The 27,607-nt window shown below is 35.4% G+C and overlaps 1 protein-coding gene across 4 annotated transcripts in view; it reads left to right on the top strand.

Annotated features, from left to right (window-relative positions):
• Positions 1–286: 286 nt before the first annotated feature.
• Positions 287–27,607, top strand: part of LOC110610261 (protein FAM135B) — a 47,925-nt gene continuing 20,604 nt past the window's right edge. For 3 of the 4 annotated variants that reach the window (XM_043955197.1, XM_043955196.1, XM_043955194.1), the window contains exons 1-9: positions 287–444; positions 535–986; positions 1,091–1,176; positions 2,651–2,805; positions 17,662–17,726; positions 19,096–19,281; positions 19,374–19,428; positions 21,353–21,595; positions 21,689–21,822. In XM_043955197.1, the coding sequence (XP_043811132.1) occupies positions 670–986; positions 1,091–1,176; positions 2,651–2,805; positions 17,662–17,726; positions 19,096–19,281; positions 19,374–19,428; positions 21,353–21,595; positions 21,689–21,822 (1,241 nt within the window). In that variant the 5' untranslated portion in view covers positions 287–444; positions 535–669. Of the gene's footprint in view, positions 987–1,090; positions 1,177–2,650; positions 2,806–17,661; positions 17,727–19,095; positions 19,282–19,373; positions 19,429–21,352; positions 21,596–21,688; positions 21,823–27,607 lie in introns of all 4 variants that reach the window. The other variant, XM_043955195.1, reaches the window with a different exon arrangement.

Genomic DNA, 27,607 nt, shown 5'->3' with positions numbered 1-27,607 from the left:
GATTAATTATTTGTTATTTTTAAAGAGTGTTTTATCCATTAAAAATATTAAATCTTCGGTCAATAGTTAGCGAACGGACAACTATAATTTTTATTAGTAGAAGAATTTTTTTATTAAATTCAAATTAAATTTAAAAACTAATTTATGATTAAAAGTTTAATAAAAAATTATTATGTGAATTTTATAAAACTTCAAGGACTTGTGTGCAAATTAGCCATTGTTTTTCAACGGAATTCCGCTCCTAAACAATGATGGAAGACAATATCTATAAAACGACAACTTAAAGTCCATATCATCATGCCACCAGCGAGACTGATGTTTTCTCTCCTTCTCTCTGTAGACTTTCCATCTTTGTTCTGATTCTTCTTGAATCGGACGCCAAAAAAAAAAACCTACAAACCCTAGAAGTCTCTCCACAGATTGTTTATCTCAGATCATTTCAAGGTCTTTATTCTCTCTCTCAATTCCTTTTTCTCTGGTAACTTGATTTTCCCGGTTTTGCTTTTCTTTAATTGTCTTTCTCTCTCTCTGCAGCTTTGGAGGTGAACGGGGGGTTTTTGTAGAGAGAGAGAGAGGGAGAGAGAGGAGACAGAGAAAGGAGCTCCTTGAGAGAGCAATAGCCACAGGGGTTTTGTGGTTTGCCATGTGGTTATTGCCCTCCTCAATGGAATGAGCTTTTTGGAGAATTGGTTTCATGACATCAATGGTTATGGGTTCCAAAATGGATATTTCAACAGTCAGAGTGTTTTGGATTTGAATACCTTGGCTTCAAAAGGAAGGGAAACAAGTTTTTTGGATTTGGGATTACATATGTTTCAGCATTTAGGGTGCTTAATTGGTATTAATCCTAAGATTGGGACACAAAAGAGGTTGCCCAATGCGAAGCCATTGCAAACTAAAATTAAACCAATTGCCATGTTGGATACTGTGCAAGAAATTGCCATCTACATACATAGGTTTCACAACCTTGACCTTTTTCAGCAAGGGTACGCCCTTCTCTTAGCTCATCATTAGTTGTCAACTCATTTCATTTTCTTTTCATCTTCTTTCTACTTGTACATCATGTAATGGCGCGCTTTTTATACGATAGGTGGTATCAAATCAAGATCAGCGTGAGATGGGAAGACAATGCATATACTTCTTTGGGAAGTCCTGCAAGGGTTGTTCAATGTGAACGTGAGTAATCCCTCTTAATTCCTTTAGACTTGTTTGTGCATGCAATTGTTTTAAAAATATTTTTTAACTTATCAAGAAGTTTACTTATAAAAAGAAGTTTCTGGGGAAGAAAGAAGTCCAGCTTATGGTTAAGTATTTGACATGGGAACAGTTCCCTTAGAGACTTGATAACAAACACGGACTTCATGGATCTTGGGGATTGATCTATAGCATGAAATTTTCCAATCTAGCTAATTAATTGACCACAATTGCCGCATTCAGTTTATTTTGACAACTTGTATATCCATGGAACACTTAACCTGCAGTCTCAATGTCTATCCTCCTTCTGCTAACATCTTTAGGAGTTGACGAAACAATGAACCTACACTCCAATGTCATACTCTCCCACTTGAAGAAACATGTTCTGGAGTTGATGACTTTTATGATCACTCCCATGCACAAGGAACAATTATTTTGAGTATAGTAGTGGATACCATTCCTGCAAGTATTTAACTATAAAACCTTTGCTTTAATTTCTTGCTTGGTAGTTTTTTGTATATTAATCAACCTCTATAATATCTCTTATGGTAAAAATCTCTTTGCATAGCAATGGTAGGGCTGCGTACATCAATCCTCTCTAGAAGTCATATGTGTGGATGCTTTATGCATTGGGTTACCGTTTTAATTTCAACCTCTATAATCTCTGTCTTTCTCCTTAACTTGTTAACATGAACTTAACCAATTTGTATTACATTCAGCTCTTTCTTAGCAGCCCCATTAATGTGCATGACTTCATCTCAACATATTCATCTTGTGTATTCTACCACAATCTTGTGCTTAAAACCAAAAGGCACCCGTTCATCTATATTTTATTGTTTCCTCAACAAATTGTTGCATCACTCCTGGCATATGGAAATAATTTTTGCAGATAACATTTATGAGAGTGGAGCTGTATGATTCATGTGAGTGATTGTGTGCTATAATCATGTGAGTAAATGTGCCCTAATTATGCGACTGATATTAACATTCTATACTTAATCTGTGTGTGTATATATACTCCGGATTCTTGAGAGAATAATTAAGCAATTCTCTGCTGCCTCTAGTATTTGTAGCTAATATATATATATAATATTGGAAGGAGAGGGGTTGTGAGAAATTCTCTTTAAATGGTTAAGTATTTTCCTTTGACTTCTTACTTTGACCTTACAGTTTTCCCTTTATTCGGGAAATTATTTTCCATTAATCTTTTTTTTTTCCACTTCCTAAAGCACCAGAAAATTCCAAAAGAAAAAAAAAGATTTAAGGGAACTGTTATTTCGCAAAGTAAATGGAATTTTTGTTGCTTCTCTTTTCTTTTTATTTATTTTAATTCATATGGATACAATTTGTTTTACATAATTAATGAATTTTTTGGTGATATTCTCATGTTTGTTGTTTCTGGAATTGCAGAGAATGTTTTTTTTTTTTTAAATCTAATGACATTTATGTGTTGCAGCTCCTGATTTGGGTTCTGATAACACATGTGGAGTGTGGAAGATTGATGATGCAGACAACAGTTTCTCAACACAGCCATTCCGAATTAAATATGCCAAGCAGGATATTCTTTTATCTATTATGATCTCTTTCAATCTACCTCTTGGAGAATGCAAGGTAATAATCTTTTATTTGTCCATGCTTCATGTTAATTTGACTTTTGCAGAAGGGCACATGTTAAAGATATAAAATTTTATTCATAGCTTCTGTTAAGGCAGTAACCCTAACTTGACAGTTACAGAGAGGAAGAACAGAACATAGAGAACAGAGAGAAGTAGAGAAAGAAATAGAGAGACAGAGTGGAAAATTGAGGTAGAATAGAGATTGATATTACTGATTCAGTTCTTGAATGAATCATACAGGGGCTATCCAGCTCTACTTATTTTCTTCTTCCTGCCAATTAGGCAGTTACAACGGCTGTAGCTAACTAACTACTCTTAACCAAATTTCCCTCCATTTCTACAGCTCATACACTTCACTACTTATTCCTTATTCTCTTCCTATATCTCACCTAAAAATCTGGACATTTAGGTTGGGTAATTTTTGTAATGTTAATATCGAAAACTAAGTTATTGACATGGTCAGTTTATGTTGAAGTGAAATGGCAACCGACCATGAAACCTCAACATCCTATCAGGAACCTAGGATTTCTGCCAGAAAGAAAAAGACAAATTGGAGAAAGAAAAGTAAGAATAGTTGGAATTAGAGCAATTAGTTAGATAGGGAGAAGAAGTAGAGAAAGGAATTGAAGATATTCAGATGTGTTTTTGATCTGAAGAATATCTTTCTTGTACAAGTGCGCTCTGTGTCCTAGGATGCTAGTTACTGTAACTGTGTTAACTTTCTGTACTACCATTTTGACTTCTGCAACAAACTGTAATCATTCTCCTAGTCAACTGCTAACCGGCTTCTTCAATTTTCCTCCAAAAGTGAACACCTTTGAGATACCCATTGCCTTATTCTTCTACTTCCCCATGCTCCTCTTATATGTGACAATAGCTTCCTCATGAGAACTTTCTTGTCCCCATGAAGTTTTATAAGTCTAGGAATGGGGCCTGCATAAATGAGGGTGCTAGGAACTTACTGCTGATTCCTGGTTTCCAATGCCTTTTGAGCTGTCACCACAATCTGATATTCTAGGATATCAGGCAGCTGCAAAGTAGATGTGATAGTGGCACCTATTCTCTAATCAAAGATGTTGAAAGACACATACTGCTTATTTCTTGCTTCCGAATTTCTGGTTGGGAACATTATGTTGTTTCCAATAGGCACATTTCCCTGATATAGAGGAATCTTTCCAGCCAAATCCAATGCCCAATGAATATAATTTATTTCATCAGCTTCATTCAGCAGCCCATCAAGAACTCAAAGCTTTAAATTAATTTCTTCCCTTGCCTTCTTGATATCACCCATTACTAGTGCATGAGAATTGTGCAATCACTGCAACTGAACTCATAGTCACAGTCCTCAAACAACTGCCACTTCCTTACAATACACCCAGTGTCTTAGTTCCTTATTTTTTCCATTGTCACCTTGATTTAGTTTTTCAGGTTGATGTTGGCATCCTCCAATTTTCTAGTAATAGCCTTCATATTCCCTTGTAATTTTTCCCAACCTTATTAGTTAGTATAATTAAAGAATTCTTAAGGGCTCTATTCCTATTTTAGGAATACTTGTAGGATGAGAAAATTAAAATTTTCTCATTATGTTGGAGATTCAATCTTTGTTTCAGGTAATATCTATTACTGTGGTTTTATGTCACCCATATAGGGTCGCATTTGGAGCTTGCCACCCACCCAGTAATGACAACCATTTGCTGCTGAAGCCATCTGTGAAGTTCGGTCATTGGAAGACTAGAGAGTACACACATGTCGATTCTGCCACTATTCTGCTCCTTGGTGCATGAAGGTGCATCCGCCTTTATGTGCTGCTCCATTTGGTCTCATTGGTGTCAACTCGAGGCGTTCTTTCATTCTTGTAGTTTACTTTGTTTCTAGTGTTATTGTGGAGGTGATTTGGTTGGTCCAATGTATCTTTTTTTTTATTCTAATTTTCTTTGTATCTGTGGCTTGCAGTTGTGAGCATATTTTTAACTAGTTGTTGGCTTTTATAAAATGTTAGAGAACAAGGCTGTAGTAGCAAATGTGATTCCCATGATGACTGAAATCATGGGATACATACTTAATGGCTTTAATTATTTAGATTAGAGCAAGATAGCTCTGGTCTATCTATGGAGTGTTGGCATGCATGATAACGTCTTATAGGATCCACTCGCCGATGGTACTTTACCTACTTGGATGAGGGAATATACTCAGTCATTCTTGCAAACCCACAATTCCATTAATAGTGAAGTAATTGGCTTCATTAATCATTATGAATTTCCTAAGGAATTGGAGTAAAGGGAATGTTTCTCACATTTTTATGGGGTATGTAAGGTGTTTTATCTTGCTGAAACAAGATCGGACACTTATTGCCTATTTTATATGGATCTTAAAGAATTTATGAGGAACTTAATACTTTAATGCCCTTTAGTCAAGATGTAAAAACTCAATAGGCTCAATAAGAACAAATGGCTGTGATGAGCTTCCTTGTAGGCCTTCCTTTAGAACTTGAGATGGATAAATTCCAAATTTTTAATGATTATGAAATTTCATCCTTGCATAATGTTTTTACTAGAGTGCAACGTACTAAAACTCTTTAATTCTCCCCACACACTAACATTGCACTTGTTAGTCGTAATAATAATGTGGACAACGTAATAGAAGAGTAAATTTAGGAGGTTTTAATGACAGTAGAAATTACTAGAGTATTGGGGAGACGATTTCCACTCATGACTCTGGTACAATTGTTTGATTATTGCGTGAACTTGGGCATACCAAGAAAATGTGTTTGAAGCTTCAAAATAAGAATCAACACGCCAAGATGGCTCGTATTGCAGTTGAGAGTGGAGACCCTTCCAGTCGCCTCATCTTTTTATAAGAATGTTTTGGTATTTGCTAACGAGTATGCACATTTCTCTTAGCACTAGGCATCTCTAAAGTCCACTTATTCCTTTATAACTGCAAATACTGAGTTAGGTAACTTTGCTGTATGCTTTGTCTTTATCTTTGAAATGAGTTATTGATTTTGGTGCTATTAACAATATTGTCAGGTAATTCTAGCCTTTTGTTTAAGTTTCAATTCTATATTCTATCTTTTTATGTCATTCTAGTTGATGAATCTAAATCTTGCACCATGGTATCTGGAGTTGTCAACATAACACTCTTTCTTTCTCCTTTATTTTATGCTTACTTTAAGTTTTCTTTCAATTGACCTTTTGTTAGTAAGCTAACTCATGAACTAAGGCTTTTGTTTCAATGGAAAACATTTTTCATATTTTCTGGTGTTTGGGGCACTTAGAAAATTTAGTCAATGGAAAATATTTTCCTGTTGAAAAGAGGAAGTCATTTTCCACACTTTGAAATCCTTATTAAGACCTCTATATATAAATTTATTAATAAATTTTATTTTTTAAATTAAAATTAAGTAATGGAAAACAAGTTATTTTGTCAAATAAATGGAGCCTAAATTGTTGTCTCATTTTTTTTATCAAATTTATTTATTTTAGAATCTCTTGATGAAATATATTATTGGTAAAGGACGTGATTCTTAGAGCCTTTATACCCACATTGGCATGTGTCGGGGTCTTTTGCATTTTGTAGTACCTCAACTCCATTCGACTTCCATTGTCGGGTAGGACATTCTTTCTGCTTTAATGAAGTTATGCCCATAGTTTCAGTCATGGTTCGTGTTAGATTGTGAATCGTGTCCATTTGCCAAACATGACCATTAACTTGTAGCATCTCGAGTCAATAAATGGGTTTTGTCTCTTTTGAATTAGCATATTCAGATGTTTAAAATCTTTGTCTAGTTGTTTCCAACTCTGGATTTAAGTATTATGTTGCCTTTATTGATGACTTTTCACGTGTTATTTAGTTAGTTTTAATGTAGAATCATTTAGAATTATTTTCTATACTTTGTTCTTTATGTGCTGAAATTAACATTGAATTCAATGCCTCTATTTGTATATTGGTGAGTGATATTGCCATAGTATTTTTTTGGGAATTTCCAAATTTATATGTCACATAAAGGTATTCTCCATGAGGCTTCCTATTTTGATACTCCAACCAAGAATGGAGTTGTTGAACAAAAAAATTGGCATCTCCAAACCTTCTAGAAGTAGCAAGCACGATCTTGTTTCAAATGAAGGTATCTAAATATTTATGGGCTGATGTTGTTCCCAAAGTTTCTTTTAATCATATGCTCTCTTTTGTCTTTCATTTTGTTTCTCCCAAGTCTTCGGGTATCTTTGGTTCTATTTATTTTGTTCATGATGCCTGTCCATAGGTTAGTATTTTGGATTCCAAATCACTTAAATATTTCTTCCTTGGGCGCTTTCGGCTTTAAAAAAGGGTATCAATATTTGTTTCTAGAACACAATTATTATCTTGTATCTACTAATGTTATGCTTTGAGTCTACTCCTTTTCTCCCTCCATCATCTGTTTATGACTCCCAAGAAGAGAAATATGATCTCTTGGTTTACACTATTTGTCATTTGCCCGATTAGCAGAATCTCTCTATTCCAATTTCCACCTATTCTTTTACCTAGTCGTCTCCCTATTGTTCGTCTATTCAAGCGGCTAGAGACTCTTGACTTGGATCCTCTACTAGCTTCTTCATTGGTGGATCTTGATCCATTATTGCTCCCTAGCCTAACTTAGATCTTCCTAATAAACTTAGGGATTATCCCATCATAGTTGAGCTGCTGCAATGGAAAAGGAAATGGTAGATTTAGACTTTAATTGTACTTGAGAATTGGTATCTTTGCCCCAAATTGAGCAGTGTTGAAGATGCAGGTAACTCATGATGTGTTTGTTGCACTGTCTCAAGGCTTGCTTGGTTGCCAAAGGTTATATTATTTTGATACTTTTTCTGTGATTGCTTTTTCTCTAGTTGTCAAGTTGATACTAATAGTATTTTTTTGAGCACCTTCACGTGCCTCCACGTGCCGCCACACCTTTTTTGCCTGTGGTACACACACCAGCGCATGACCTGTTCACCGGCGACTTTTTCATGCAGGCGACTCTCGACTCTAGTCCACTAGTCTGGTCACCTGCTCTTCTTCATGTGTCCCTTGTGAATAGTAGTAGCTTTAAATCTATTGTTCACTGTCACAGATTCTCTTTTCTATAGATTTAGTTCCCATGGTCCAATCAAATAGAGTAGAGCCACGTTTCAAACCGTACTCGATCACTCTAAATGAAGTGGAGTACATAGAATATCTACAATTCCGAACTACTCAGCAATAGTCTTCTTCAAATATTGCTCATTCTAGTAATTCATTTACTTATCTAACCAAGTCTTTATCCATTGGTTCATAAATCCTAGCCTCTGGTGCTTTTGATCATATTTCTGGTAATCACAATCTTTTCTCTACTTTTGTTTCACCTTTCGCACCATCTAAGGTCACATTAGCTAATAGTTCACAAACTCAAGTTAAAGAGATAGATAACGTACATCTCCTTCCTTCTATCCCCTTGACTACTGTTGAATGTCCATACAACTTAATCTCTATTAGCAAATTGACTAAAGATCTTAACTGTTCAGTCATTTTTACTGTTGAATATGTGGTTATGTAGGATCGGGGTACTGGAAAGATGATTGGAGCAGGATATGAATCACAAGGATTGTATTATTTTTCTATTTCTAACCCTTCAACTACTTTTGTGTCTACCACTTTCGCTGAACTCATTTACAGTCATCAGGGAAATCCATTGGTTCCTAAACTCTCTTCCTTGCCTTCTTTAGAATGCGAGTCTTGTCAACATGAGAAGCAAACTCGAGCTTCTTTTCCCAAGCTCATTAATAATAGGGCCACTTCTATGTTTGACATTGTTCATTCAGATATTTGGGGTCTAAGTCGAGTTAGTACAACTTTGGGATTTCAATATTTTGTTACCTTTATTGATGACTATTCTCATTGCACTTGCCTTTTTCTAATAAAGAATCGTTTTGAGTTGTATTCTTTTTTTCAGAAGTTTTATGTTGAAATACATAATCAATTTGGTATTTGCATTAAAATATTACGAAGTGACAAAGGAATATTTGACTTCCTCATTCACTCACTTCTTATCTACTCAAGGTGTTACTCACCAGACTTCTTATTCTCATACCCTATAACAGAATGGGATTGCCGAGCGAAAAAATTGGCATTTTATTGAAACAGCCTGTACCATACTTCTATATCACAATGTTTTGTTGCGTTTTTGGGGGAAAACTATCCTTACTTCTTGTTACTTGATTAAGCAAATGCCTTCCTCTGTTTTGCAGTATCAAAGTCCTCATTTTGTTCTATTTCCTGATCAGAATTCCAACCAATTGTCTCTTGTGAGTTTTTCGTTATATATGTTTTGTTCATGATTGTTAGAGTGTGAACATAATCTATACATAATTATAGGAGATTATATAATCATAGGCTAATTGATTGATTGAGGATTTTTAGGAGTTGCCTTAACAATGCCTTGTAATCTTTATATATGCACACTTCAATGGAGAAATATACTGAAAATTGCCCAATTATTCCTTATCTTATTACATGGTATCAGAGCCATTCTCGTAGAGATTTAATTTTTTTCTCTCCCGTTGAGTTTTAAATTTTTGGAGACTTAGGGCTTCTGTTCTTTTGGGTTACCCATCTAGGGTAGTATTTGTCTCTCACCGTCCACCTAGGGAGGACGCTGAAGTCGCCTTGCAGCCCCCTTGTCAGATCTATGTTTTTTTACCGTTTGAGTGTTGGGTGGAGGCTTTTTGATACTGTTCACACCGGGTATTGTTCACGACGACTACTATTCACTGGGTTAGGTTTTGTCATCTTCATTTAATTTGTTTGAAGGTATAGGAGTATAGAGTTTTGGTTGAAATGGTTTCTGATAGTAAGACCCATATTATTAAAATTATCCCAACGTCTTCAGTAGCGGCTGAGTCTGGTAAAATGTCTCTTATTTCCTCTTCATATAAATGGGTCATTGATCCTGGTGCCACAGATCACATGACAGATAATCCTTATATTTTTACTAGCTTGCGATCTCATAAAGCCTCTTCTCTTGTTATTATAGCTGATGGGTTAACCTATAATGTTGAGGGTTCTGGGACTGTTAAACCTACTCCTATTTCCCTATCATTTGTGCTAAGTTTACCTAACCTTGCCTTTAATTTAATCTCTGTGAGTAAACTTACCAAAGACTTAAATTGTTGTGTTTCCTTTTTTTTTGATCATTGTCTCATTCAGGATCTTGTGACGAAGCATATTATTGGTAAAGGACATGTATCTGGGGGTCTCTACATTTTGGATTCATGGGTGCCTCAGTCTGTTGCCTGCTCTAGTGTCGTGTCTTCGTTTGAAGCACATTGTCGGTTGGGACACCCTTCTTTACCGGTTTTGAAGAAGTTATGCCCTCAATTTCGTAAGGTTCTTTACTGGAATGTGAGTCATGTCATTTTACAAAACATTATCGAAACTCTTTAAGTCCTAGAGGCAATATAGAGGCAATAAACAAGCTGAGTCTGCTTTTGAATTAGTTCATTTAGATGTTTGGGGCTTATGTCCGGTTGGATCTAAGATTGAATTAAGATATTTTATCACTTTTGTGGATGATTACTCTAGAATGACTTTGATTTATTTTATGAAGCATCGTTCGGAAGTTTTTTCTCATTTTTCTTCCTTCTGTGCTGAAATCAAGACTCAATTTAATGTTTCTGTGCAAATTTTTTGGAGCGACAATGCTAAAGAATATATGTCAGAATCATTCTAGTCTTATATGACCCAACATAGTATTTTTCACCAATCGTCGTGTTGATACACTCGCTCAAAATGTGGTAGCTGAAAGGAAGAATCGACATCTCTTTGAGACTGCTCGAGCTCTGTTGTTTCAAATGCATGTTCCTAAGCAATTTTGGGCTGATGCTGTCTCTATTGCATGCTTTCTCATTAATCGCATGCCCTTCACAATACTAAACGGTAATACTCCTTATAATGTCCTCTTTCCTAAGAAGCTATTATTTCCTCTTGAACCACGACTGTTTGACAGTACTTGTTATGTTCGGGATGTCAGACCTCATATTACTAAACTTCATCCTAAAGCTTTGAAGTGTGTTTTTTGGGATATTCTCGCCTTCAGAAGGTGTATCGGTGTTACTCTCCAGACCTTAACAAATATCTGGTCTCAATAGATGTAGCCTTTTCCGAGCAAATTCCTTTTTATCCTGTTGCACAAACTTCTCCTGATCAAGAGGAGAATGATGAGTGGCTCATCTATAGAATCATATCTGATGGTGGGACCTCTTCGAGTATGCCTTCTGCTGTACAATCTGATGGTAACATTCCTCCTAATACTCAACTTTTTGTTAAATCGTCAGTTGTTCAAGTTTACTCTCGGAGACTAGTACTTGATGATACATGTCCTGGACCAAAATCTTCTTCGCCATCAGATCCACCACCGAGCGATCTTGACCTCCCCATTAGTCTTCGTAAAGGTAAATGACGGTGTAAATCTACCTATTTTGTTGCTAACTTTCTGTCTTATGATCACCTGTCTCTTTCTTCTACCTCTTTAATTGTCTCTCTAGTCCATTTCTTTGCTTAAGACGGTTAAAGAGGCCTTGGCTCATTTTGGATGGCGTGATGCAATATTTGAGGAGATGAAGGCTCTAGATGAAAATCATACTTGGCGTGATACAAGCAAGTGTGACCATTCAATCTTCTGTAGAAATTCAGATACTGGTATTATTCTCCTTGTATATGTTGATGATATTATCATTACAGATAATGATAGTACAGGATCTCTTCTCTCAAAAACTACTTGCATGCGAGTTTTCATATCAAAGGCTTGGGTCAGCTTAAGTATTTCTTAGGAGTCGAAGTCTTGAGGAGTAAAAGAGGAATTTTCTTGTCTCAAAGGAAGTATGTCCTTGACTTGCAGAAACTTGGAAGATGGGAGCTAAACCATGTAGCACACCAATGATTCTTAATATATGTCTTACAAAGGATGACAGAGACACCTATGATGATCCAGAGAGGTATAGGAGGTTGGTTGGAAAGCTGAACTACCTTATGGTGATGACTTGGTCAGATATTGCTTTTGCAGTAAGCATTGTAAGCCAGTTCATCTCTGCACCTACGGTAAAATATTGGGCCGCTTTAAAACAAATTCTATGTTATCTAAAAAGGACTTCTGGACTCGGTATACTCTACGGTGATCATGGGCATATTGCACTTGAGTGTTTTTTTGATGCTGACTGGGTGAGATCCAAAAGTGATAGAAGGTCGACTACAGGCTACTATGTATTTGTTGGAGGAAACCTAGTGTCTTGGAAAAGTAAGAAGCAAAATGTAGTATTCAGATCTAATGCCGAGTCAGAATACAGGGCCATGACTCAATCCACTTGTGAGATTCTGTGGATAAATCATTTGCTGAAAGAAGTTGGTATGGATGTTGCGTCACCCGCAAAACTTTGGCGTGATAATTAGGTTGCTCTTCACATTGCTTCTAATCCAGTATTACCACGAACGGACTAAGCATATAGAAGTTGATTGTCATTTCATCCATGAGAAGATTTAAGAAAATTTGATCTCCACCAGTTATGTGAAGACAGAAGAACAATTGAGTGATCTACTCACCAAAGATTTAAATGGGCCTCGAATAGAATATCTTTTTAACAAGTTGGGCATGATAAATATCTATGATCCAACTTGAGGGGGAGTGTTAGAGTGTGAACATAATTTGTACATAATTATAGGAGATTACATAATCATAGGCTAATTGATTGATAGAGGATTCTTAGGAGTTGCCTTAACGTGGCCTTATAATCTATATATATACACACTTACTTCAATGGAGAAATATACAGAAAATTGCCCAATTATTCCTTATCTTATTACAATGATCATACTCTTGGCAAAGACACACTCCAGCTCAAATCAGTTAAATGTGTCTTTCTCAGCTATTCAGGGTTTCAAAAGGTTTCAAATGCTATGATCCTACTACTAACAAATATTTTGTTTGCAGATGTCACCTTTTTTGAAACCTCTCCTTACTTTTCTTTTAGTCCAAGTACAAAACCTTTATTCCTAGAGTTTTGTCTATACCTTCGACTCTTATTTCTCCTTTGCCTGGAGTGTATTCATTTCCCACTTCTACGCCACCTCTTGAGGTCTACACACATTGGCCTCACCTATATGCTAATAACAATGATATTTCTCTCCCTAATGCAGGTACTTCTAACGACACACCTCCAGTTCCATCACCACCTACTTCGATCATGCCTTCGATAGCAGCAGCTACTCTTGCTCTTTGAAAAGGTATTCGCTCTTCTCGAAATCCTCATTTCATTTATAATTTTATGAGTTATTATCGTTTATCTCCTTCCTACTATACTTTTATTTCCACTATATCTGCTGTTCTATACCCAAGATAGAGAAGCATTGGATCATCTTGATTGGTGTAATGCAATGATTGAGGAGATGACTGCTCTTCATAATAATGGAATTTTGGGAATTGGTATCTTTACCACTTGACAAGTCTACTGTTGGTTGGGTTTACACAATTAAGGTGGGACCTGCTCGCAAAATTGATAGCTTTAAAGCTCGCCTTGTAGTTGTAGGTTATACAGATTTTGGGCTCGATTACAGTGATACTTTCTCTTTAGTAGCCAAAATAGCTTTCGTTTGCGTCCTTATTTCATTGATTGCAATTAATTACTGGACCCTTCCTTCATCAATTGGACATTAAAAATGCATTTCTTCATGGTGAGCTCGTTGAAGAAGTCTATATAGAGCAACTTCTAGGGTTTGTTGCTTAGGGGAGTCAGGCTTAGTATGTCATCTTCGACACTCTTTGTATGGTCTAAAGTAGTCTCCAAGAACATGGCTTATGTTGATTCAGCACAGTAGTTCAATAGTTTGGAATGTCTTAAAGTAAATTTGGTCATTTCGTATTTTTTCGTCATAATGGTGATAGATGCATCTATTTGGTGATCTATGTTGATGATATTATTATTATAGGAAATGATCATGATGGAATCTCTTAGCTTAAGCAATATTTGTTCAGTCATTTCCAAATTAACAATCTGGAGAAATTGAAATATTTCTTGGGAATTGAAGTGAACAATCTAAATTCGATATTGCGACTTCTCAACAGATATATACTTTGGATATATTGGAAGAAACATGCATGTTAGACTGTAGACACGTGGACACTCCCATGGATCCAAATGTCAAACTTGTTCCTGAACAGGGGAGCTACTTAAAGATCTTGCTACACACAGAAGATTAATTGGTAGGCTCAACTATCTCACTATCACGCGACCAGATATTTTCTTTGCTGTAAGTGTCGTGAGTTAATTTTTTCAAACCCTATATAATAGTCACCGGGATATAGTCATTTGCATTCTTAGATATATCAAAGGAGTTTCAGGACAAGGTTTACTATATAAGGACACGCGTTACTAACTAATTGTTGGCTATTGAGATGCAGATCGGGCAGGTTTCCCTTCAAATAGATGATCTACTTTCAAATAGATGATCTACTTTGGGATATTGTATTATGATTGAAGGGAATATTATATCTTGGAAAGGTAAAAAATAGGGTGTGATTGCAAGATCAAGTGTAGAATTGAATATTGAGCTATGGCTTTGACAATATGCGAACTCATTTGGTTGAAGCAACTTTTTCGGGAATTGAAATATGACAACTCTAGCCAAATGAAGCTGACATGTAATAATCAAGCTGCTCTCCATATTGCATAAGCATGTAGAAGTGGATTGTCACTTTATTAGGCAAAGGATTGAGTCGGGATGCATTTCTACTAGCTTTGTCAACTCAAATGATCGACTAGTAGATGTTTTCACAAAATCTATTCGAGGTTCACGAATCGAGTATATTTATAACAAGTTTGGAGCATATGATATGTACGCTCCAGCTTGAAGGTGAGTGTTGAGATACTTTCTGTAAATAGCCTAGATTTGTAGTGATCGTGTGCATAACTAGGTGCTTAGATTATGTGATATGATTGGGATATAATTAGGCAATAATTAGGGAATTGATTTATTTTATTTCTTGTTGTATGTTTTTGTAAGTAGTATATATACCCTAATTGGCTTGAGGGAAATCATCAAGAATCTCTCTTTCAAAATCTCTGTTTCCCTCTCTGTTTCATCACTGTTTCACTAATATAGGTAGATGACATTATTATATGGGTTGTGTTGTTGCAAGCATTACATTTCTAAAGTAATTTCTTTGTTCATAGTTTTATACGAAGGATTTAGGCTCATTAAACTGTTTCTTGCGTATTGAGATTATAAAAATGTATTTTCTTATTTCAAAGAACATGAGTTTTGCAATTGTTGGCAGAAAGAAAAAAACTTGGGTGATAAGCCTTATAGCGCACAATGACCCTGAATCTCTAGCTTACTGTAGAAGACAATGAAGCATTCGCAAATCTTGAATGTATAGGAGATTAGTTGGCAAATTGAATTATTTAACAATGACTTGCTTAGATATTGCATATTCTGTTCGTGTAGCAAGTCGGTTCATGTAATGTTGAATCGTTCTCGATTTAAATTGAAAAACCGAATCAAACTAATCTGGTTCAGTCCAAACGATTTAGTTTTTTTGATCTGATTGTCTTGTTCGATTAATGATTTTTGAGAAATTTTGGTTTTCAGTTCGGTTCATTATTTTGTTAAAGTTGAAGAAAACCGAACTGACTGAATCTTTAAAACTACACTGTTTAAATCACATATATAATCACAAGTTTGATCCCCAACCCCAACCCTAGTTGCCCTGTGTTTTCCTCTCCTCTCTCCACTGTTTCTATCCTATTCTCTTCCATTCTTACATTCTTCGATCTTCACCTCTGTGAAACCTTATCCTTGCTCTTCTTATTGCCATCTCTATGGCCATTTCCCCTCCCTTCTCACCTCCTTTGTTGATGATCTGCCTGTTGGGTACACCTTGGTGTTAGCAAATGTGGCTGGGTGTTGGTGGTGCTGTGTGGTGACTCTAGTTCGAGAGAGGGAGAATTGATTGGTGATGAGTCTCCGCATGTGGGTGGCTAGGTTCGAAATTGATGGTGTTGTGTGACCTTTGGCTGGGTTTTGGTGGTGCTATGTGGTGACTCTGGTTCGAGAGAGAGATTGATTGGTGATGAGTCTCTGCAGGTGGGTGGCTGGGTTAGAAATCATGGTGTTGTGTGACCTGTGGTACGCTTCAATGGTGTTGTGTGTGGCAACTCTGGTACAAGAGAGAGAATAGATTGGTGTGTGGGTTGTGTTGTTTACAAATGGTCATTGGGTTTTTTATCCTCTCGAATTTGTGTACCTTTGTTGTATGTATTTGGTTTACTTCCATGTTAATGTTGAATCTGTGTACCTTTGTTGTTGGTTTGTTGCTGCACTTGGGTTATTTATATTTTGGTTATCATTTAACCGAATCGATAAATATCAATTTGGTTACCCTTAAAATGTTGGTTCGGTTTGGTCTAGACATGCAGGCAATTTGTTTTTTCTGTTTTTTCTTGATCGTTTTGGTTCATAATCGAATCAACTGAATGCTCTCCCCGAAGTTTATGTCCTGTCCTACAGTTGTTCACTAGTAAGCTTTGAGACAAACTTCCTGTTACTAGAAAAGAGCTCTAGGCGTGGTCTCATATATAGTAATCATGGTCATTCAAACATTGAATTCTTTTTTGAGGCAAACTGATTAGATTTGAAAGCTGACAGGAAGTCAATAATGACAGGATGATGTGTTTTTGTAGAAGGCAATTTGGTTTCGTGGAGGAGTAAGAAACAAAATGTGGTTTCTTATTCTAGTGTTGAATTAGAATATAGGGATATGGTGTTAGCTATTACTATGGGGGTGTGAACGATTAGATGAGGTTGCCTTGTGAATTGTGTGATAATAAATTGGCTACCCATATTGTTTCTAATCTAGGATTTCATGAGCAGGTCAAACATATCAAAATTGATTGTCGATTTGTTTGTGAAGAGTTCCAATAGAAGATCATCTCAATTGGTGTATCAAGACAATCAGGGGACATCTTCGTGAAAGCTCTAAAGGAAGCTTGAGTTGATTACATTTGTAATAAGTTAGGTATGATTAATATTTATGCCCCAACTTGAAGGGGATCATTATAGTAAGTCAACTAGAGTAGATATTGTAATTATTCTCTCCCTTATTATAATTATTACATCCCTTATTAGTTAGCATAATTTTAGGAATAGGGATTTTACCTATTTAGTTAGCTCAATCATAGGAATAATTGTATATAAACATATATCACTTTCTCTATTGAAATACATCAAATAAATTCACTACACTTTTGTTTCCATTGAAAAAAAAAATTACAGGAATAGGGAAAGAAAAGTTGAGGAAGAAATAAGAATTTCAAGAAACAGGTTTTGAAGCCTTTGTTGGAAATCTGGAATAGGGGAAATTACTGAAGATAAATAGAAGAAAGTGACTGAGAAATAGGAATAGTGAGAAAGAAGATGAAAAATGGAGAAAGAAGATACCTGAACAGCAGAAACCTTGACATAAGGTTCAGCCTTCAAGAATGCAGGAGGAAGAGAGATTGAGTGGTCTACAAACATTAGAAATCAGCAGATTCAGTTTTCTAATTTTATCAAATTGCAACTGACCAAGATATAAAACATATATGGATTTGCATTTGGTTGGGGTGGTTGTTTCAAATATTTTTTATGCAGCCCTAATATAAAGTGCAAATCTAGCTTTAAAAGGCAGCCTTGCAAGCTTTCCTACATCATAATAGTCCCAAAAATTGCATTTAATGAATATCTTTTGCATGCAACTTTGATGCATCAATTATTGCAGAACTTAGAATTATTGATTTCTTAAATTTGTAATACTGATTTACAGGGTCCATCTACGTCTGCTGTTATTTTGAAGTTCGAGCTTTTGCAAGCTCCCGCGTCAGAGAATGGGTAAGCCAGGGAGAAAGTCGATCATTGTGTTGTTAACAATGTGTACTTTATTTATGCATGTTAACATTTGCAAATTTAAATTTGGATTAATCAGAATAAAGTTCTAAAATTTGTACATCTGTTTATAACACTTAAAATATATGATTTGATTAAAGTTATCAAATACAACATACTATATAGCATAAATACATCAAAGAAAGTCATTGATTACGTGTGCATTCATTATTATTATCGACCTGTGATTTAACTTACGTGTGCACTGAATTTATATGTTTACATAGTAGGGGCACAAAATGAAGCTAAACTTCTTGTGAAAATTTTGGCTGGTTAAGGGACAGAAAATGTAACCTGTTGCTGAAAGCCAAAAATCTAGCCTTTCATAATTCATACATGTAGTAATTGCTCAAAAAAAAAAAAAAGCCTGCTACTTGTGTCTAGTAAAATGAAGAAAACTATAGGCCACAAAAATCTCATGAAATAATGGCCATTGCTTGTGCATTACGTACCAGCTATTATTTGAAACCTGATTGATAAGGGCCACTGAATCTACAGGCCTGTTTGTTATTCTTTACTTTTTTATATGTCAATATCACTTGTAACTAAAAATGGCTTCTATGTGTCGGCTATGGCCCATGACCATGATTGGACCAAAAAATAATGTATGCAATATTGAAAATTTGTCATTTTCAAAGGAAATCATTTGCAAGTTGAAAAATAAGAAAAGTTAAAGTGCGTGTTTAGTTACATAAAACATGCATATTTTCTAAAAATATTTCCTTCTTTTTTCAAAAATTAGAAAACGTGTTCATTTTAATTTTTTTACTCTAATTGTTTTAAAACAAAATTTCTGATTTCTAAATTTTATAAAGGAAATAGCAAACATTGAAATGATTCTTTTTCATGTTTTCTTCATTATATTTGAAAATTGGAAAACACGGTTTTCCAAAGTGATGAACATAGAACTCGTGTATGGATAGACTTTATATAAATAAAATACGATTTTTAATAATTATGTTTATATATTTAAGTATGCATATTTTCTTTTTATTTTAAATTAATATAAAATGCATCAATTTTTCTTCGTATTTTAAATTAAAATAAAAGTTAAGGTGTAAAGTATTATAAAAGAACATATTTTCTAAAAAATAATATGATAATTTGAACACAATTTTCTAGTTTTTTAAATTGAATGTAGTTTTCAATATTACAGGAAATGAACATGGTTTTCCAATTTTCTACGGAGAATAAAACAGAGAAAATGAAAACAAAACTGGAGATAGAAAATAAAAAGTTATTTTCTGTAACTAAATGCTCCCTGAGGATTTTTTCACTGGTTAATGATTTAAATTTTGATATTATGAATGTGTAGGCTTGAGTTGCTGGCACATCTAGATGCTTCCTCAGTTGCAGTCCATGAATTTCGTATTCCCCCAAAAGCACTTTTGGGATTGCATTCATATTGTCCTGTCCATTTTGATGCATTTCATGCTGTGCTAGTTGATGTAAGTGTTCATGCCAGTCTGTTGAAGGCCAGCTCTTACATGAAGGTATCCAGGTCTGTTGCCTTTCTCATATTCTAGTGATGATATATTGATTATGCTTTGCTAAACTTAACACATTGAATACACATTGAATTGTTTTTTATAGTGATTCATGCTCCCATGAAGATGTTGCTGGCAAACAGATTGATAGGTCCAATCAAGTATGCTCTTACACGTAATAAGATTTTGTATGCTTTTAGATTGATATGGTTTTTCCTTAAAGAACGTTTGATATGGTTCTGTACACTATTGTTCTAGATATAAATGTGGATTTATATATGTTTGTGCAGTTACTACTTGCTTTCACCAACTATCCTTTGCTTTTGTTGTACCTGCTCCATGATGGTCAAAAACCCTTACTGCCTGTACTATTGCATGAAGATGGGTGTATGTTTGAAAGTTTCATTTGTTGATTCATGTGCATGATGTCCACATTTGGCATGCAGTTGTGTACAAGATTTGTAGGTCAACTCCGTCCTGACTTTCATACTGCTAGTAGCACTAATGTATTGCAACATCTGCAAAAGCATGTTGACAGATTTGACTTTTTCCTTTAATTGTGTAGGGGCTTTAGCCTTAATTGTAGGGATTTGATAGATTTGATTTGTTACCTTTCTTGTAATTTTTTTCCTAGTTTGGCTTATTACTCTTATTTAAGTAGGGATGTATTTGGCTTTGTAAAATTAATAGAAATAGAATTCAAAATTCTCTCCCAAAATTCTTCATGGTATCAGAGCCTTGCCATCATCAATTGGCTTAAGGTTTACAGATCAGACATTAGGAATTTAGCATTTTTCTAGGTCAAGCTTCTAGGTGACTTTAGCAAAGGGAGTTGGTTGTCACCACCCACTCCAGGAGGAAGCCCATCCTTTTTCTGGTCTATTCCCAGCGTTGCAACCTCCATCCAGTCATGTGTGTGGCTTCACGTCCTTCTGGGAGGAGTGTAATCCACCTCCTTCTGGCAACTGGTCAACAATGAACAACAGTGCTGCTGCTCCATGGAAATAGGACCAGAAGAATAGAAAGGATAAAAAATCAGACATTTTTAGGTCCGAATCTGATACCATGTGAAAAGGGAGAGAAGGAGAGGGATTTGCAATGTAAAAGCTTGATTATTTCCCTCAAGTTTGATTGAAGATTTATACAAATATTACGAATCAAAATGGAAAGTATAAATTACAGAATTACGATTTGTAGGCTAATTTCTAGGACTCTAATTTGTGATACAAAATTACAGGTTTCAAGTAAGGAATGATATCTCAACAACAAACACAAGAGAACCTGCATCCACTAGGAGGGACTTGAACTCTCCGAGGGAGACGAAACCCAACTAAGAAACCAAAACTATGCAAAGAAACAAAACGGGGCTAGGGGAAGGTCGACTGTTGGGCGACCGGACCTCCCCTAAGAAAAAAATGAGGAAACCTCCCCTGAGAAAAAAATGAGGAAGACTTCTCTCAATCTAGAGAGAGGCAATTTAGTATGCTATTTGGTATTTCTTTACTTTTCATATTAAATAAATTAAAATTATAAAATTAAAATATCCTAAACTAATAAAGTCAATATTAATGTTCTATTTATATTCAGTTTCTCCTTGCATAAGAATGTTAATATGGTTTATTGATTCAAGCGTACACTATATATATATATATATATATATATATATATATATTGACAATGCACACTACTCTCACCAGTTATAAACAACGTGAAACTGTAACCTATTTAAATGAAATAATATGCAAGGACATGCTCAGTAATTTTAGCCTGGGTAATTTTATCCAGTTGTTAAAAATATCTTCAACAATTACTGGCTAATGGAAAAGAAGCTAGTTTTAACCCTTAAACAACTAAACCTAACAGCTGTTATCAAACATGTGTTGGTTCCGTTGTTGCCGTTTGGGCTTGAAAAAATGGCTATTGCTTTCACCAACTGAACAAGCACACTGTAAACATGCATTCTTCTAGTGTAGAAATTTTTCTTGTGATTTTATTTTTGTTTAGCTTTTTATCGTAATTTTTGGGTATCTGTTTCATATCACCTATACTTCTATGTACTGAAATTTTAGTTTGTGATTTATAAAGTCATTAGGTCAAGTGGCTTCTGTAGACATGAAGCAGATCATGCTTGTTAAAGCATTATCAGTTGCCCGTGACACATTGCTTGAAGAGCTACAAAAACTAAGCAAAGCCATTGACCAAGCTATTGATTTAACTGATTTTTCCAAAACAAATAATGAGGAGATGTTCGATTCCATCTTGCGACCAAATCTCGGCACTGTAGATGGTGAAGTTTCAGGACAAGGCAAGCCAAAGAATGTTCTTGAGGTCCTTGTTTGTTCTGTATAGCACATAATTCTTTGTTCTATTTCATATTTTTTTCTTTAAATTTTTCATGCATTATTTTCTTTCTTGTAACAGAAGTCGAGCAGTATTGCAGATTTTCAAAGTGATGTGTTGCCCTACACTTTATCAGAGGATACTGTGGTTAAAATTTTCCATTCCCTGGGTGTTCAATTATCAGACTTATGGAGCACTTTTCTGCAGTTTCACAGGTTTGCCTTTAAATTAAATCAACACAATGACTTGGGCCTTGCTGAATTTCCTTTTAACAAATTGAAAATTGTAAAAGGTGATGCATAAAAGTACAATACAATTTGGTCAATCGATAGGATGGTTAAAACAAAAGTAATGGCCTTCTTTCACAAATTCCTATGGTATGCATTATACTGAACTAACAAGCTATTAGTGCCATTATTATTGAGAATAGATGATAATTTCTTTTGGCTAGTTTTGTCTTCAAAGTATTGTGAAATATGAGTAACTTTTGTTAGTAGCAATAAAATATGCTAAACAACGTTCAAAAAGTAAATATTTATCACGGCTGATTTTTCTCATCAATTGTAAGTGAAGGATTTTAATAATTTAATTTGGAGTTTAGATTGAAATACTAGAAAATTGATCCAGCGGTGGTTGGCAGCAGTAAAATATTTGAAATAAAAAGTCTCATGGAGCTTCAAATTAAAAATAAAAGGCTAGGAAAAAGGTGGAGTTTAGATGACTACAATTTTTTGATGACCTTCCCCTTTTTCTAGCTTTTCCAGAGTTTGTGTGTTTAGATTCAAATGCAAGGTCTTCTTCTTTTTCTTCAAGTTGGCAACAATTTGACATCGTGCTTATGCTTATCCTCAATTGAGCTGGCACATGACTAGCACATGAAAACTTAAAATAGATTTGCTTCATTATCTAGGATGGTAACAAGGGGCTAGAGGTGGCTTTTCCTTGGTACTCTGTACTATGGCCTTTTATGGGACTACAAGGCCTGGGCTTCTTAGATGATTCTAGAACTTTAGGAATGTTGCCAGTAGGCTTAGCTTATCTCTTCCTCAACCTCTCTTTTACATTATTTCCTTTTTGGATCTTTCCCCAACCCTTTTTCTTAGATGATCTACCTCTTCTTCGTCTTCAGAGGTCAAGGTTGCAATGGTGGAAGGACACAAGGATATCAACAAGACTTCAATATTTTTGGCTTTGTGGTTTCAAATTTTCTTATTACCCTTTTTAGTTACTCTCCTGCGTGGTTCCTCCTATCAAAATGAATGGTACCATTTGTTCCATTGTTGATGAGCATAGTACTGCATGTCCGCCCTCCTTCCCTCCAATTGTTCCTTCGTCACTGTTATAGGAAACACCATATGTGCAAATATAGTAGATTGTCTATTCATTAAACTTGATTTTAGACCAATCTTTGGTTTGATTTTAGGAATTCTTTTTCCTTTTTTATTGTAATTCTTGTATATAAATATGTAATACTCTTTATACTTGAAATACATCATAAATATGTCCTCTACGTGGTATCAAGGCCTTGTAGAGAAGAAAATACCTTTTTTTTTTTTTTTTACTTTTGGGGACCTAGGGATCCTTCTGTCACTGTGAAAATCACACCCTTAAAAGTTGACATTTGGATCTCACCACCCACTTAGGAAGAACATTGAAGGTCCAATGCCTGAAAGTCCGGCTGCCATCCCTCACTCACTGGATCTAGTGTCTGCCACTTATGCATGCTTTGGTGCATGGAGGCGCGTCTTATGGCTGCCGTTGCTCCATTGCTCCTGCCGATGTCATCCTGATGTCTTCTCTCCGTTTTTGTGGTTCGTGTTACGTTTTGGGTGAATTATGGAGGTGATTTGGTCTTAGGTCCTAAACTGTTACTGTTCACGGTATAATCTGTTACTGTTCACGGTTCTAGTTTTGTGTTTTCTCCTTGATGTACTTGTGTTTGGTTTTTCTTTGTGATATATTAAGAGTTTACTCATTTGGGTATTTCTGAAGAATGGCTAAAAGTAAGAATGTGGTAGCTGATGTGATAACACAAGTTGAATGGCTCTAATTATTTAGATTGGAGCAAGCCAATTTGGATATATTTATGAAGTATTGGAATAGATGATAATCTCATCAAGGATCCTCCAATTGATGATATAAGACAAGTTTGGACGAGAGATGATGCTTGATTATAACTACAAATCCAAAATTCTATTTATAGTGACATAATTAAGTCGCATTAATGATTGCGAATTTGTTAAGGAATTGATGGATTATTTAAGTTTATTTATTTGGATAAAGGGAATATTTCTCACATTTATAAAGTGTGTAAGGCATTTTATCAGTATGAAAAACAGATAGGATACTCACTGCTTACTTTATGGATTTTAAAAGGGTTTATGAAGAGCTTAATATTTTGATGCCATTTAGTATAAATGTGTAAATTCAACCGGCTCAATAAGAGCAAATAGTGGTAGTGAGTTCCCTTGCAAGTCTACCTCTTGAATTTGAGACCGTTACATCTCAAATTTTTTCTAGTTCTAAAATTTCATCTTTGCATGATACTTTCATTAGGGTGTTACAAATAGAAACTTTTCAAGTCCTTCCACACACTAGTCCTCTCATTAGTCATAAGAATAATACCAGGCAAGGTGACAAAGGTGGGGATAGGAGAGGTCCTAATGGTGGTAGGGATTATTAGCATCATGCCAAAACAGTTTCTGCTCTCGAGTCTGTTGGAATTATTTGCTACTATAGGGAACCTAGACACACTAAGAAAATGTGTTTGAAACTCCAAAATAAAAATCAGCGCTCACAAATAGAGCATATGGCTGTTAATGCTCCTTGAGTTTCCTCATTTCCTGATAAGGAATTTTCATATCTACTAATGAATGTGCATAGTGCTATTAGTATCAGGCTTCTTTGGAATCCATTGCATGCCTTGTGTCTTCATCTTCCAATTGGCTTATTGATTTTGGTGGAACAAGATGTGAGTCTTTAGAATGTGATGAATTACCTGCATTAGGAAGAGAAACATTATTGTTGTTAGCAGAGGGAGCATGGGGATGAGAGCGATGTGAATAGACCTAAAGAGGTGGTGTAGGAGTGGAGGGTGGACACACTTAAGGCAAAAGAGAAATAAAAGTCGTAGGTATAGATAAGGCTATAGGAATAAAGGTTTTGTGTACTGGTCAGAAGAAAAATAAGGTGACATCTGCAGACACAAAATATCGTTTAACAGTAGGATTATAGCATTTGTAATCTTTTCGAAGCCGAGAATATCCAAGAAAGACACGTTTAATGAATTTAGGCTAGAGTTTGTCTTTGTCAGGAGTATGATCATGAACAGAACATAGTTAAATTTCACTAGTCGTCTTTGAACTTAGGGTATTATAACAGCGTTCTCCCTAAAATTCAACTTGTAACATAAAACTCCTTAAATTTTAACTTATTTAACATAAAAGTACTTTTGACTTACTATAACCGGTTTACTAGGTAAAAAAATAATTTACAATATTTTAAATTAATTAAAAAAATGAAGAGACTCATATACCCTTTGTCCTTCACCTATTATGGATACATCAGTTTGACTTTATCGAATGTCCACCATTGGATATTTTCAGAACCCTTTTTGTGGAGACCTTAATAATCAAACCTCTCCTTGGTACTCTCTAGACTAGTGATTAAAGACTAACAAAAGTAGTTCTCAAATGCCCTCCTTATAAGGAGAGATTAGAAAGAGAAAAAACTCTCTATTATTGATCGAGCTTATGCATATTCAAGAAAAGTTGGTTGTCTTTATGAGTTCAATCAGAGTCCATAGTCAGATTGAAACCATCTCGTCACCTTTCTGTGAAATTCTTGCCCTATTGTGAAAAAGGAATTAGGCTAATTGGAAGGTAATTGAAAACTTCTAGACTCCATAATAAAGGAGAGAGCTCCCACTTGTAAATGGCATTCAGTAATTGAAAACTTCTAGACTCCATAATAAAGGAGATAGCTTCCACTTGTAAATGGCATTCATGAATAATCAATAATATCTCTCCCATATTCTCATCTCCCTCTCTGTTCTCACCTCCCTTCTCTAATTCTTTCCTCATCTCCTTTCTGAATCCTCTTCTCATCCCAATTCTTCTTCCTTTTCTCATCTCCATTTCTATTCCTAGCCTTGTGCTAACAATTGGTATAAGAGGAAGCTTTCCGAAATTCCAAGTTCTTACCAATATTATTTCTCTATTCTTCTCCTTCTCCTCTCTGAATTTTCTTCCTTCTTCCCGGATATTTCTTCCCCTCCTTCCTTTGTTCTTCTCCTTTCTTTCTCTGGATTTTTTTTTCTTTCTCTTACATGAAATTTTTCCATGTTTTCTTCTCTCTTGCCTTCTCTCATTCTCGACAGATTCGTTTTCTCCTTCTTTCTTTCTTTTGTCTTTCTTGAATCAGATTTCCTTCTTTCTTTGTTGGTTTCTAGCAATTGCTTGGTTACGTATCATAAGAAAGGGAAGAAGAGTAATTAGTGAGAATTGGAGGGAAATAACAAAACGGTTAGTTGTTGTAACAGAATCAAGAAGTTGTTGGGAAGTTGTTACTGTGAGTAGTATAAGAGAGGAAAAGAAGTATGTTGAAGATATACAGGAATGATCAATAAAATCTCTCATACTCTCTCATCCTATTTTCTCCCTTCTCCCCTTTCTCTATTTCTTTCCTCATCCATTCCTAATTTCTCTTCTCATCCCTCTATTCTGTTCTATCGTATAGCCATTGTGACAATTTGGTATCAGAGCTTGTTAAGAGCGGGGAGCACTGTGAGATTGAATAGGAGTTGCAAGAATGACGAGATCAACTGTTGCACAGCAGGGACTCAAAGTCAGCAAGACTATCAGAGTTGGAGGATCAATTTAGGGTTCTGCAAGAAGATTCCAGAAGAAATAAGGCGTAATTGGCACAGAAGATTGAAGGAGAGCGCAAGAAGAATAAGGAGGAATTGAATCAGAAAATTGAGGATTTTGTGAATTTGATTTTGGAGATGCAAGCCTTCATGGCGATGCAAGGACCTGGAAAAAATAAAGTAAATGGAGGTGGCAATGGAGGAGGAAACTCATCAGCATCGCTGGGAGGAAAAGGAAATAGTCGCAGCAACGGCGAGGAATCCGAGACTGAATAGCACCGGATCTAATGAGGTAGAAAATGCATCCAAGTTCTTTCATAAAATCAAACTAGTCATTTTCGATGGAAGGAGCCGAGAGCCTGGACTAGAAAATATATCAAGTAGTATGAGTTCTATGGAAACCATACAATCTTTATAGATTGGACAAACTAATAGGTCAAAGTATACTTTTAACTCAAAACTACAGATTTGATCTACAAAAATTAAAGAATAAAAATACAGCAGCTGAAAGTAAATATACAGAAATATTAACTCACCTTTTAGAAGAAATTAGCTTGAAATAATGTAGTTAATGGTAGATTTAAGATAAATCTTTAGGGAAGCTTGATATATTTGAGAGAAAATAAAGAGAAAGTTAGAAAATTTAGTTTGAAATGAATTGTTGTACTGCATGCTGGAGAAGGAAAAAAATGGTCAATGAATAGCTGGCTCCAGCAGAAAAACTTGGCAAGATTCTCTGAATTCTGAATTTTGGATTAGAGTAACGGCCATTACTATTACATCACTGTTGATAACGGTCGTTATCGTTACGTAACGGCCGCAACTCAAGGGGGGCAGTTGGGTAACAGCCTAACGGATAACGGCCCCCTTGATACCGTTACATAAAGGCCGTTACATTTGAAACCATGCTTGTCTCTCTTTTATCTGGAAGAATTTAGTTGGTTGCAAATGGATATTCATGGTGAAACACAAAGCTGATGGTACAATTGAATTGTTTAAGGCTAGATTGCTTGCTAAATGTTTCACCCAAACCTATAGAGTAGATTATCAAGAGATATTTGCTCTAGTTGCAAAAATGAATCAATCAAAGTTCTATTATCTTATTCAGCCAACTTTGGGATTTACAACCATTT

Source organism: Manihot esculenta, chromosome 3 (assembly GCF_001659605.2).
Source record: "Manihot esculenta cultivar AM560-2 chromosome 3, M.esculenta_v8, whole genome shotgun sequence".
NCBI lineage: Eukaryota > Viridiplantae > Streptophyta > Magnoliopsida > Malpighiales > Euphorbiaceae > Manihot > Manihot esculenta.
The sequence above is the reverse complement of the archived record's forward strand: the minus strand, read 5'-3'. Positions and strand labels throughout refer to the sequence as shown.